Source organism: Giraffa tippelskirchi, chromosome 10, assembly GCF_054371585.1.
Source record: "Giraffa tippelskirchi isolate mGirTip1 chromosome 10, T2T-mGirTip1v1.2.pri, whole genome shotgun sequence".
In the NCBI taxonomy this organism is placed as follows: domain Eukaryota; kingdom Metazoa; phylum Chordata; class Mammalia; order Artiodactyla; family Giraffidae; genus Giraffa; species Giraffa tippelskirchi.
The window spans coordinates 63,611,813-63,624,911 of NC_137284.1; the positions used below are offsets into that span (position 1 = coordinate 63,611,813).

The 13,099-nt window shown below is 35.5% G+C and overlaps 1 protein-coding gene across 4 annotated transcripts in view; it reads left to right on the forward strand.

Moving 5' to 3' along the window:
* GLCCI1 (glucocorticoid induced 1) overlaps window positions 1–13,099 on the forward strand; it is a 103,746-nt gene that overhangs the window by 69,493 nt on the left and 21,154 nt on the right. For 2 of the 4 annotated variants that reach the window (XM_081531646.1, XM_081531648.1), the window contains exons 4-5: window positions 6,170–6,286; window positions 12,409–12,561. In XM_081531646.1, coding sequence (XP_081387772.1) covers window positions 6,170–6,286; window positions 12,409–12,561 — 270 coding nt within the window. The remainder of the gene's footprint in view (window positions 1–6,169; window positions 6,287–12,408; window positions 12,562–13,099) is intronic. The other 2 variants (XM_081531647.1, XM_081531649.1) reach the window with 1 other exon arrangement.

Genomic DNA, 13,099 nt, shown 5'->3' on the forward strand with positions numbered 1-13,099 from the left:
GTTGAGCTCTGTTTACCCTTTGGGGTAGCCCTCCTAGGTAGAACCTAAGCCAGCCCTCCACTGGGACTCTCACTTTCATATTTCCCAGATGGTTACTGAGAAACTCGCACATTTAAAAAATCGGGTTAATATCTGGGAGTTGAGACTGACTCTGATCCAACAGTAAATCTCCATCATCCTAGCTCAACATTATCAGTATCAGGAGTGGGAGTCAGATTCCAGTCTGTCATGTCCTTGTATCTGTGAGGAACAATCAGTCTTTACAAGATGTTGCAATTAAAACTCCTTTCTCTTCATTTGTGGCAAAAGAGGAAATACACTGGTTCACATGTTGGATTTTATTTTTTCTATTGATAGCCTAATAAGTTAGCCTTTTACTAGTTCATGGGTGCTGGCAGAAGCCATGAGGCTCATGGTTTAGAGACAATGGACTTTATTATTCACAGCATAGCAAGTAACAAAGACTATTGAGTTTGCATTAGTTCCTGTAAACCCCAGTGGGGGTGATGGAGAAGGTCTAAGTGGATGCCTGCCCATATAATAGATCACATTACAGGAGAGAAACAGAACTTGGAGAATCTACTGTTTTTATATTAATAGTAAGGAGTAAGTAAACCTACTCTTTATCCCAGAGTTTGTTCCCAGACAGAATATAAATGATATTACTATATCATTGTTTTGACTTTTTTACATTGTTTCTGATTTTGATAAAGATAAGTTAAAAAAGTGAGTATTTTTAAGTTCTTCAGTGGATATAAGAAAAAAATCATAGGTTGCTTCTTTATCTCATCAATAAGCTCTCTTGTTACTTGGGATAGTTTTTCTCTAAGTGAAATGATTAGGGACATTTCTTGTTTCTGATCAAATAGTGATTAACAGATATTGTTGGGGTCTTTCTTTTTTCAGTAAGAAAAATAAAAGTTTCCTCATAATCATTACTAAAATTATAACTTCTGCCCTAATGTTCTGTTAACTTTTGCTATTTAAAAAGAATTGTTTTATCATACCATACTAGAGGAAAATAATTGCAGTAGTATTTTCTCTGGACCTAAAAGACAACATTCTGAAGAATTTTTATTTAATTATGTGGTAAGACCTTAAAAGTACAAATACTCATCCAATAAATTCTGAGTTCACATTAAATTGAATTGTAAAAATGTCATATTTTCATTATTTAAAATTGGACCAATAAGAATGGTATTTAGGGTCATCAAACTGCTTATTGAAAAAGAAATATATCAGTAAGTTAGTATGTAGTCAGTTAATTGCTACATCAAATTTTTGTTCATCTTTACTGCAATTTCACATCTTGCAATATCTCCAACATTAAGAAAGGAAGTTACTTTGTGAAGTGGTTGAGATTATGAGCCAATACATAGTGAGGTATTAGTAGTTATTTGTGAACATTAATGTAGTACTACTTTCAGCAGCACTGGTAGCTAATAGAAAGAGGTTATGAACTAAAGGCTAAAGGACTGGGTCTGCCGTTTATTAGTTGTGTTACCTTGGGAAAGATACTTTTATTTTTTAAAGTGCTTCCTCATCTGTAAAACAGCTACAGTATATCTGTGCAATCTAGTTGTTTTATGAACTTTTTTCTCAATGTTAGTCTGATATTATTGTCAGCATTCCTTTATTGACAAATATACCTTATTGGTAAATAAATTTCTGTATCAAAAACTAAAGTGTCCCAAAGCTAGCTATATCTGTGGAGATAAATCTGTATATGGAAATATCTGTTTCTTTGTTCTGGGTTGAGGGTTTCTGTGAGTCCGCACGTGGGCATGCATGTGTACCAGTGATGTGTGTGCAGGTGACAGCTCCCTGTGCATATGTATGTGCTTACACATCTCTGTGTTCTTTATATATGCACATTTGTACACACATATGCCTATGTGTGTGCATTTGGATATCAGAGGACTGAATGAATAGTCCTGTCCAACTGTAGTCCACCAGACTCCTCTGTCCATGGAATTCTCCTGGCAAGATTACTGGAGTGTATTGTCATTCCCTTCTCCCTCCAGGGTATCTTCCTGACCCAGGGATCCAACCTGGGTCTCCTTCTACCATCTGAGCCACCAGCGAAGCCCCATTTATTTCATTAGCATTTGTCTTTTGGAAAATGAAAGAAAAAAGGAAAACAGCATGATTTGTTCATATTTATGTTAAGTAAAAAGAAGTTTTAAATTTTATTTTTAGTGTTACAGTAGGTACTGTTGCATTTTAAATTCCTTTGAACACTGTCAAAGGATATAGTATATAAACTTTGTTTTTAGACTGCAGAACCTTTCTTTTGAGACATTGATCTTTGTAAGCACTAAAGTTTGTCACGTATTCTCTTTTTTCATATAAAAGGGAATAACAGCTTGAGATTTATAACTTCTCAAACTATATTTTCAGGAAAATTTGTTGGATTAATATCTTTAGTAATCGTTTTTGGTCTTTCAACAGCTCAGCTGTTGTCATTTGTATGTTTTCCTTTTTATATGTCTGTCTTACTTTTTGTAAGATTCTTTCTCTCCTTGTGAGTTATTAATTTGATTCTTTAGGCAATATAGAATAGTGATTAAGAGAGCAAACTCTGGAATTCCACTTCCTTAAGTTCATATACTTGTTTCACCACTTAACTGTGTGGCTTTCAACAAACTAACCTTCCTGCCTCTCAGTTTCCTCAGCTAGAAAGTGAGGATAATAATAGCATTTATCTCATATGTTTTTATTGAGAAATGAATGAGAACATAATATAAAATATTTCATTTTATAATAATATAAATATGAGCGGCAAAGTGTCATTTTCCTGGTGTTAATCTAGCTCTCATCTCATTCTTTTCCTCTTTTTCAAAACCTGCAGGATCTTGCTTCCGTTCCTACTGCATCTACTTAGTCTGGTTAAGATACCTCAGTTCCCTGCCTACTATAGGATAGAATTCATTCTGAGAAATATTACCCTCTGTCCCTTCCTTCTTTTCAGTACCTGAGGCAAAAATACTCGACTAGTATTTTGAGGCTTAGAGTTTGGGAGGGGGGTGGTTTATTGTTGTTTTAAGTGTTAACAATAATGGGAGAACTGAGAAACTATCAGGACAAAAATTACAAATAAACAAGGGTGATATTACCAGGTTTCCAAAAATGTACAGTAAAATGTATTCCCAGTTCTTAGATTTTAAGTGGGACCAGTCTCTGATTTTTCTTCATCTAATTCCACAAACATTTTAGTCATTTCTTAGTGAATATTTATGATAATTCTTCTCTCTACAATTATTATTTCTTCTTTGTGACACTTTAGTCGGACACGACTGAGTAACTAACACACACATCAGCCCCTTCCTCCCAGAGATACCTTTGTGTCTACTAGTACTGAGGTTAGGGAGAAGAGATGGCTTTGAATAACTATGGGCTCTTGAGCATCCAAGGGAGAAGAGAAGGAGAATTCTAAGTGAAAGTATGGAAGGCAAGAATATTTGCGGTTGTTATATAGATAAGCCACTCTTCTGAATGTTGTATAAGTAAACACAGGAATCTCTTATGTTCTGAAGCAAAGGAAGATTTATTATATCCTGCTTTCATTCTACATAGTTCCTAAGTAAGAGTTGTAATGTTTTGATTATATATCTAGTAAGATGGTCTTTCCTTTTACTCTAAACTCTAATTTGTAAACAAAAGCATAACTAAGTTATAATCTAGAGATAAACAGTATTATGTGGAAACTATAACGTTGCATAGTGTAAGTTGGTATTCCAAGCAAAGTAGAACAAAAACTTCTGATTTATTGTGATATCTCAAAGCCCTTTAAAAAGAGAGTGATTAGGATTGATCAGTTTTCAGATTATTTTTATTTATTTTTTAAAGATTATTTTAAAAATGAAAAACTACACACTGCTTTGATTAATCTGCAAGCATTATGGGCTCTTCTCTATAAGCTCTTCAAAACGCCAGTTTTGAAACACCACTAAAACATCATTAATACTCAGAAAACACTTAATTTTATACCCCTGTCCTAATTAAATAACTTGTACAATTTGAAATTCTATTTATCTTTTATCATAGTCTGGCTTGATTTATAATGATTACCAATTAATTTTGATTCCTTTTCTCATGAAAATTAATACTCTCTAGAAGAAAATGATGTCATTTCAACAGAGAGCAAGGAACACAAATGTTAACATAGATAATCTCATTTGTATATCTTTGTAAGGAAATTGTATGTGATGTCCATAAAGCTACAAAGAGTTTCAAAACACTAGAGGGGACTAAGGATCTTACTTAAAAGGAAAAATACAGATTTTCTTTTAGGTTCTCTATTTTCTTCCATGCTGCTTCTCTTCTGTTTGCCACAGGTAAAAATAAATTTTCCCAGCAACGCATATGCTTTTCCCTTTGAACATTTATAGGCTTTAATAGCAACTGTCTGTTTTGCTTTTTATTGCCATGGTTATTCAAGGTAAGCATTTTGCTAACATCTCTTTGAGAAAATCGATATATTTTACAGACTTTACTTTGTATTGGCACTTTGCCTTGTAAGTAACATAAAATGGGGCTCGTTGTCGGTGTTCAAGGAGTACCTACTAACTGATTCATGTCATCATCTACAAGGAAAATATTAAGTAACTTGCCCCAAATTGCTAATGATTCCCTTTGAAAATGCTCAGGTATATTTTCCTTATGGTCTGGCACAGTTTCAGAGGATTATATAGCACCTAAAATATATTAATAGTTTGATGAATTCCAAGCCATATTATAGAAATGACTTTTCTCTTAAGCCTTGGAGTATTACTATTCCATTTAGGAAAATACTTCTAAGTTATATTTGTTTTTAAATGTATGTCACTATAGCCAAGTGTCTGTCAGTGAATAAGTGGATAAAGAAGATGTGGCATATATATTCAGCAATGAGGAAGAAGGAAATCCTGCCTTTTGTAAACAATATAGATGAACCTTGAGGGCGTTATGCTAAGTGAAGTAAATCAGTCAGAGAAAGACAAATATTGTATGGTATCACTTCTTTGTGATACCAGAGAAGAAAAGCCAAACTCAAAGAAACAGGGTTGAGTGGTGGTTGCTAGGGACGGAAGGGTAAAGGAAATGGGCAGTAGTCACAGGGTGCACACTTTCAGTTACAAGATGGATGAGTTCTGGGGATCTAAAGTATAGAATTTTGATTATAGTTAGTAATAGTGTCCCCACTCCAGTATTCTTGCCTGGAAAATCCCATGGGTGGAGGAGCCTGGTAGGCTGCAGATCCATGGGGTCGCTAGGAGTCGGACATGACTGAGCGACTTCACTTTCACTTTTCCCTTTCATGCACTGGAGAAGGAAATGGCAACCCACTCCAGTATTCTTGCCTGGAGAATCCGAGGGACGGCGGAGCCTGGTGGGCTGCCGTCTATGGGGTCACACAGAGTCGGACACGACTGAAGCGACTTAGCAGTAGCAGCAGTAGCAGTAATAGTGTTATTACTTCAAAGCTGTTAAGACAATAAATCTCAAATTACGTAATGGGGTAGAGCTATTATGCTATAGTGGCATCATTTTGCAATATACAATAGCATCAAATCAACATGTTGTACACCTTAACTTACACAATGTTATATGTCACTTATATCTCAATAAAGCGGGAAAATAAAAATTTTGTGACTAAAAGTAATATATAGTAAGATGTTAAATACAAGTAACGAATGCTAAATGCCATAAGGATTTATACCGTGGGATTTTTTTTTTTAATGTTCAGAAATTAGTATACCAGATCAATTTTGTTTATATAAGATGAGAACTTAGAAACTAATGTGGTCCCTATATATTAAGAGATTGGGTTTGACTTTAATCAGTAGGCATATGAAATACTAGTTTTACACCTTAGAAAAAATGCTTAGAAGGCAAGATGTCTCTGGTGTTACAAAGGTAAAATATGAAAGAATCTGGGGAAATTTAGTCTACGTATTTACCAACAACACTATTTAAATTGTATAAGTGAAGCATTTGTAGCACATATTTCTTATTTTCAATGGTTTCAACTATTAAAAATTGGAGGATAAATCATTGTAATGAAATATTTCTTCTTGAAATCTTTGATAAAATTGTATTTTTTAATATCCAAACTTAAAAAAATAAATGCTTAAAGCTTGGTATTCACTTTTGTTCTCTTCTTCCTTCTCTTTCCCTCTCCCCAAAGCAGATTGCCAAACTGAGGCAGCAACTGCAGCGTAGTAAACAGAGTAGTCGGCACAGTAAGGAGAAAGATCGTCAGTCACCTCTCCATGGCAACCATATAGCAATCAGTCACACTCAGGTAGGCTAACAACTCGTTGTCCAGATTGGAACAATTCTTTTCAAAGGGTTCACTGTAAGGAAGAATCCATCCTTTTAGGATTAAAAAAAAAATTAATGTACATCTCTAGCTTGGTTAAATTACAATGTTTTTTTATAAAAAAATGTTTTTGTTTTAGCCATATGTATAATCTTTTAATAACAGACATAAGAGAGTGTAATGGTCTCAAGAATGATTGATACTGTCCTGGACTGAAATCCTAGCTCATTCACTGACTAAGCAACTCTGGGCATTTTCTTATTTAATCTTCTAATAGTACCTTAACCCATCTATCTCTGTGTCGCTTTGTATATTTTACGCCATTTTACTTATGAAGAAATTGAGAATTAGTGTTTTTGTCCCCCGACCCTGCCAAACTTGTACTGATATATCCTATGAAACAAAATTTAGGAAATGATATTCTAAATTTACTTACAAATATTAATGTAAATTTTAGTAAATCAAATCTAGTAGTATAGCAGAAGCAGCCCAAGTTGTGTATCAAATAAAATTTAATTAGGGGTTTTTTCACAGATGAAAGGATGATTCAACATTAGGAACTGTATTGTTAGTTCATTGCATCAGAAAGTCAAAGCAGATGCTGAATAACACTTGATTAAAACTCAGTATCCATATATGATAAAAACTTAATTTTAAAATAGGATACTTCCTAATGTAACTACCTGCAAATGTGGTGAGATCCTAACAGTAAAATACTGAAAGTATTTCTGTTAAAAATAAAAGTTGAGTCATAGATGTCTGTAATTATTGATGTTATTTGCTAGTAGTTTAGAGGTTCTAGACAGAGCAGTAAGAAAAAGAAATGTTATCACTATTTGTGATATTGTTGTATATTTAGAAAATTAAAGTAAATTTGCTAGACTATTAAAACTAATGATAGGATGGCTAAAATGGAAAATACTGGCAATACCGAGTGTTGATAAGGATGTGAAACAATCAGAACAACTACACATTGCTGGTGGGAACACAAAATGGTACAGCTACTTTGGAAAGAAGTTTGGCATTTTCTGAAGAAGATAACATACACTGACCATAGAGCTCAGGAATTCTACTCTTTGGTATCTGTTCATGAGAAATAAACAGGCAATGGCACCCCACTCCAGTACTCTTGCCTGGAAAATCCCATGGACAGAAGAGCCTGGTAGGCTGCAGTCCATGGGGTCGCGAAGAGTCAGACACGACTGAGCGACTTCACTTTCACTTTTCACTTTCATGCATTGGAGAAGGAAATGGCAACCCACTCCAGTGTTCTTGCCTGGAGAATCCCAGGGACAGCGGAGCCTGGTGGGCTTCCGTCTATGGGGTCGCACAGAGTCGGACACGACTGAAGCAATGCAGCAGCAGCATGAGAAATAAAACATAATGTCTACACAGAGACATCTGTATCAATGTTCATGGCAGCAGCATTTATAAAACTCAAAACATGGAAAGCAGCGAATATCCATGAACTGGTGAATGGATAAACAACACTTCATACATCCATACAGTGTAATACTATTCAGCAGTAAAAAGAAGGCACTGATGGTATTCATGACAACATGGCTAAATCTCAAAACATCATGCCAAGTTAAGTCAAAAGCAAAAGGCTACATTACCTTACATCTTCAAAATGGCAAAATGTTGCCTTTTTGAAAAGTATTAGAAAAGCTGACTGTAGAAAAGCCCTAGAGACATTTTTTTGGATGATAGAAGTTTCTAAAATGTGATTATACTGATAATTGGATGACTGTATACATTTACAAAGCTCAAAGAATTGCATACTTAAAATGGGAGGATTTTATTGTATGCCAGTTATACCTCATCAGAGCTGTAAAACCAACATTGCAGACATTTCAAGAGAAAATTCACATATGCCTTCCTTTTTTTGTTCTTAATCTGGTAGAATTAATATACTATTCATTCTTATTTATTTCAAGCACCTTTCCTGTATATCTATTGACTTACTATTAACAAGAAAAGATTTATACACTTGTCCCCAATTTACATTGATTTTTTTTGGCATTGTGGTTATGTCTAAAAATAATTTTCTTTCTATATGTACTGAAATACTTATAGATGAAATGTGAAGTCTAGAATGTGTGTTAATACTCCAAGAACAAAAGCAAGTGGATGTTTAGATGAAGTAAGATTAGAAAATGTTAATAAATTTTGTAGCTGGAATATGTACACCTATTAGTTATTCTGTTAATTATGATTATAATTTTTCACAATAAAAAGATTGAGAACTTAATAAATGGATAAGATATAAACACATAAAAATCTATTATTTTCTCCTGTATTAGTAAAGGTAAAATACTGTTCCTTCTACTAATAACATTCCTGACACCAAACGCATGGGGTGTTTTCCATACCAACTAATGAATTCTCCAACTTGCCAGATACCAACCACGCATCCTACAATTCAGTTACTACACTGACTACTTGGAGTTAGCACCGACCCCACAGATTAAGAACTCTGCCCCATGAAACTGCCCCTCGCCAGATGCCCGTTGAAAGTTCCAGGTCATCATCTGTACTTTTGACCTACCAATAATAAAGAAGGGATTCTGACAACCCTGTCTTCAGGTTCAGTAACCTGCTTTAAGGGCTCAAAAAACTCAGGGAAATACATTTACTTTTTTATTACAAAGGATATAACGGGTCCATACAGATGAACAAATTTGGAAAACTCAGCAGTGGCCACAGGACTGGAAAAGGGCAATGCCAAAGAATAAACTTCCACACACTTGCACTCATCTCGCATGCTAGCAAAGTAATGCTCAAAATTCTCCAAGCCAGGCTTCAACAATAGATGAACCAAGAATTCTCACATGTTCAAGCTGGCTTTAGAAAAGGCACAGGAACCAGAGATCAAATTGCCAGCATCCATTGGATCACAGAAAAAGCAAGAGAATTCCAGAAAAACATCTACTTCTGCTTCATTGACTATGCTAAAGCCTTTGACTCTGTGGATCACACAAACTGCGGAAAATTCTGCAAGAGAGGGAATATCAGACCTTAGGAGGCAGGTCTGATACCTGCCTGTGGTCACCTTACCTGCCTCCTGCGGAACCTGTATGCATGTCAAGAAGCAGCAGTTAGAACTGGACATGGAACAATGGACTGGTTCTACATTGGGAAAGGAGAACAACAAGGCTGTATATTGTCACCCTGCTTATTTAACTTATATGCAGACTACATCATGTGAAATGCCGGGCTGGATGAAACACAAGCTGGAATCAATACTGCAAGAGGAAATATCAATAACCTCAGATATGCAGATGACACCACCCTTATGGCAGAAAGTGAAGAGGAACTAAAGAGCCTCTTGATGAAAGTGAAAGAAGAGAGTGAAAAAGCTGGCTTAAAAATCAGCATTCAAAAAAGGAAGATCATGGCATCTGATCCCATCACTTCATGGCAAATAGAAGGGGAAAAAATGGAAATAGTGACAAAGTTTATTTTCATGGGTTCCAAAATCACTGCAGATGGGGACTGCAGCCATGAAATTAAAAGACGCTTGCTCCTTGGAAGAAAAATCTATGAAATACCCAGACAGCGTATTAAAGAGCAGAGGCATTACTTTGCCAACAAAGGTCCATCTAGTCAAAGCTATGGTTTTTCCAGTAGTCGTGTATGGATGTGAGAGTTGGACCATAAAGAAGGCTGAGCACCAAACAATTGATGCTTTTGAACACCCATGGTGGATTCATGTCAATGTATGGCAAAACAAATACAATATTGTAAAGTTAAAAAATAGAAAATAAACTAATTAAAAAAAAAAAATGAACTGTGGTGTTGGAGAAGACTCTTGCGAGTCCCTTGGACTGCAAGGAGATCAAACCAGTCAATCTTAAAGGAAATCAATCCCCAGTATTCATTGGAAGGATTGATGCTGAAGCTCCAATACTTTGGCCACCTGATGCAAAGAGCTGACTCATTAGAAAAGACCCTGATGCTGGGAAAGATCGAAGGCGGGAAGAGAAGGGGACAGAGGACGAGATTGTTGGATAACATCACTGACTCAATGGACATGAGTTAGAGCAGGCTCCAAGAGATGGTGAAGGACAGGGAAGCCTGCCATGTTGCAGTCCATGGCATTGCAAAGAGTCGGACACGACTGAGTGACTGAACAACAAAATGAACAGCAGGCTGAGGAGGTTCACAGGGCAAAGTCTGGAGGTAACTCACATGTAAGAATTTCTGCTGGCATGGAGTTGGTGCGCACCGCCCTTGTGGTACATGGATGTATGTTCACCAACCTGGAAACTCTCTGACCCCACAGTGCTGGGATTTTTGGAGAATTCATCACATAGGCATGCTCCCTCTCCTCTCACCAGAGATGGGACTGGAAGTTCCAAGCTTCTAGTCATGGGTTCTTTTTAGTGACCAGAACCCCATTCTGAACCTATTCAGGAACCCACCAGAGTCACCTCGTTAGAACGAAAGACTCTTGGTCCTGTCACTGAGGAAATTCCAAGGGGTTTAGGAGCTATCTGTCAGGATCGGTGTCAGAAACCAAATATCTGAACAGAAGATGCTCCTAGTGCCCCCATCCCTCAGGAAATTACAAGAATTCAGGAACTTTGTGTCAGGAACCAGGGGTGGAAACCAAATACATATTTCTTATTATGTTACAACTAGCAATATCATGTTAGTATATATCTGGTGAAAAATATAAAATGCCTAGAATTAAACTTAAAAGAAATACACAAACTTTAAGACCTTATTGAGGATATGAAATATAAAATAGAGATAAATGGGAAGTCATTCATACATGGGAAGACTCAGTATTTTTCAAATAGTCATTTGCCCAAAATTAATGTACAAATTGAGTTCCAATGGAAATGTAAAAGGAATTGTTTTATTACTTTAAAAGTTATTTTTAATGGTAATATGAAAAAGTAATGTCAGTTAAAAAGAAAATTTGAAAAGGCTTTCCCTACTGGATACCAGAATGCAAAATGTAATTGTTGTAAAATTATAGCAGTTAAAGTGAATCTCTGAATAGAGATTGTCAGATAACACTTCAAGGAAATCAAATACAGAATCCAAAAAGAAACGTTGGGGCAGTTTTATTACCATGTGGGAAAAAATACTACTTCATAACATACAGAAAAATAAATCATGATAGGTTAAATATTTAAGTATGAAAAACCATAAAAGTACTGGAAGAAAGATATTTCATACTAAAGTAAACAGCAAATGGATGACAAAGAGTTACAACTTCAATATGAAAAAAGCTCATACATTAATATGAGACAAAGGACATTCACAGGCAGCACTTCACAAATGGCAGGAGCACAGCACCGTGTGGGAAATATTCATTTAATCAGTGCCTAGCTGTCTACTTCATGGTGAATCATATGTATCGACTTTAACCATTCAGATTAAGGTACAGATCTTACTATTTTTCTTTTTTCCTTGTTCATCTTTATGTTTTTAATTTCCTTTGTGTGCTTTAAGTTCCTTGAGAATCAACAGGCTTGACTTCCACTTTATGGTACCTCCCACGGGACAGCTATGAGGGGTATTAATTTTTGACAAGTCCTCCAAAGGACTTTTGAAAACAGTCTTAAAGCTGTTAAGTGAGTGTTATAGAACTTATCATGATATTTGTTGCCATACTACTTAGTAATCCAAAAGGTTTTCTTAAGTTTTGGATAAAGTAGAAATCAAAAATACTAGATGGTGATTGTCACAGTGTGGGGAACAAATCGTTCAAACACACACACATAAGCCTAGAGCAGAGCTGAAGAGTCACATGATACATTCAGTTTACATGATTTCAACTATGCTTTTTCAGTAAAAACAGAAAAATGAATAAAAAACAGTACAGAGGATTCTGCCTGATATTCTGCTGAAAAAATTATACAGTTTACAATGCTTTTACACTTCCATAAAGCATTATTTTGACTCTGTAATTTTTACCTTACTTCTTACTTTGGAACCTAAATTGCTGTATGTGTACCTGAATTTATATTGTATTTGAAATGTCAAAATAACTGCTCGCTGAGTTTCTATTTTAAGATTTACCTTGCTCTTTAGTTCACAATTTCTTCATCCACAAATAATTTGATACCACCTTACCTTGTGTTTTGTAGGCTACTGGATCAAGATCAGTCCCTATGCCGCTGTCAAATATATCTGTGCCAAAATCATCTGCTTCACGTGTGCCCTGCAATGTAGAAGGAATAAGTCCCGAATTAGAAAAGGTATTCATTAAAGAAAATAATGGGAAGGAGGACGTGTCCAAGGTAAGGGTACATGGGATGTTTGAATCCCTTTTTTCTTTAATACTGTGAACTATCTCAGTCTTCTTTTTTGTTACAGCTTTATTAGATATAATTCACATACCATACAGTTTACCCATTCAGAGTGTACAGTGGTTTTGCATGTTCACAGTTACGCAGTCAATACCACAATCAACTTTACAGCTTTTTCATCACCCCCAAAAGAAACTCCATACCTTTTAGCAATCATCTCTTCCTTTTCCTCCAATGAGACAACCACTAATGTACTTTGTCTATGAACTGGCCTGTTCTAGGTATTTCATGTAAATGTAGTCATGCAATACATGGCCCTTGTATCAGGCCTTTTTCACTCAGACTAATGTTTTTAAGGCCAAACTAAGGTTCATTTATAGTGTAGCATGTATCTGTACTTTATTCCTTTTTATTGCCAAATAATATTCACTCATACAGATTTTATTATCCAGTCATTAATTGATGAACATTTGTATTATTTCTACTTTTTGTCTGTTAAAAATAATGCTGCTGTGAAAAAAAGCTTTAT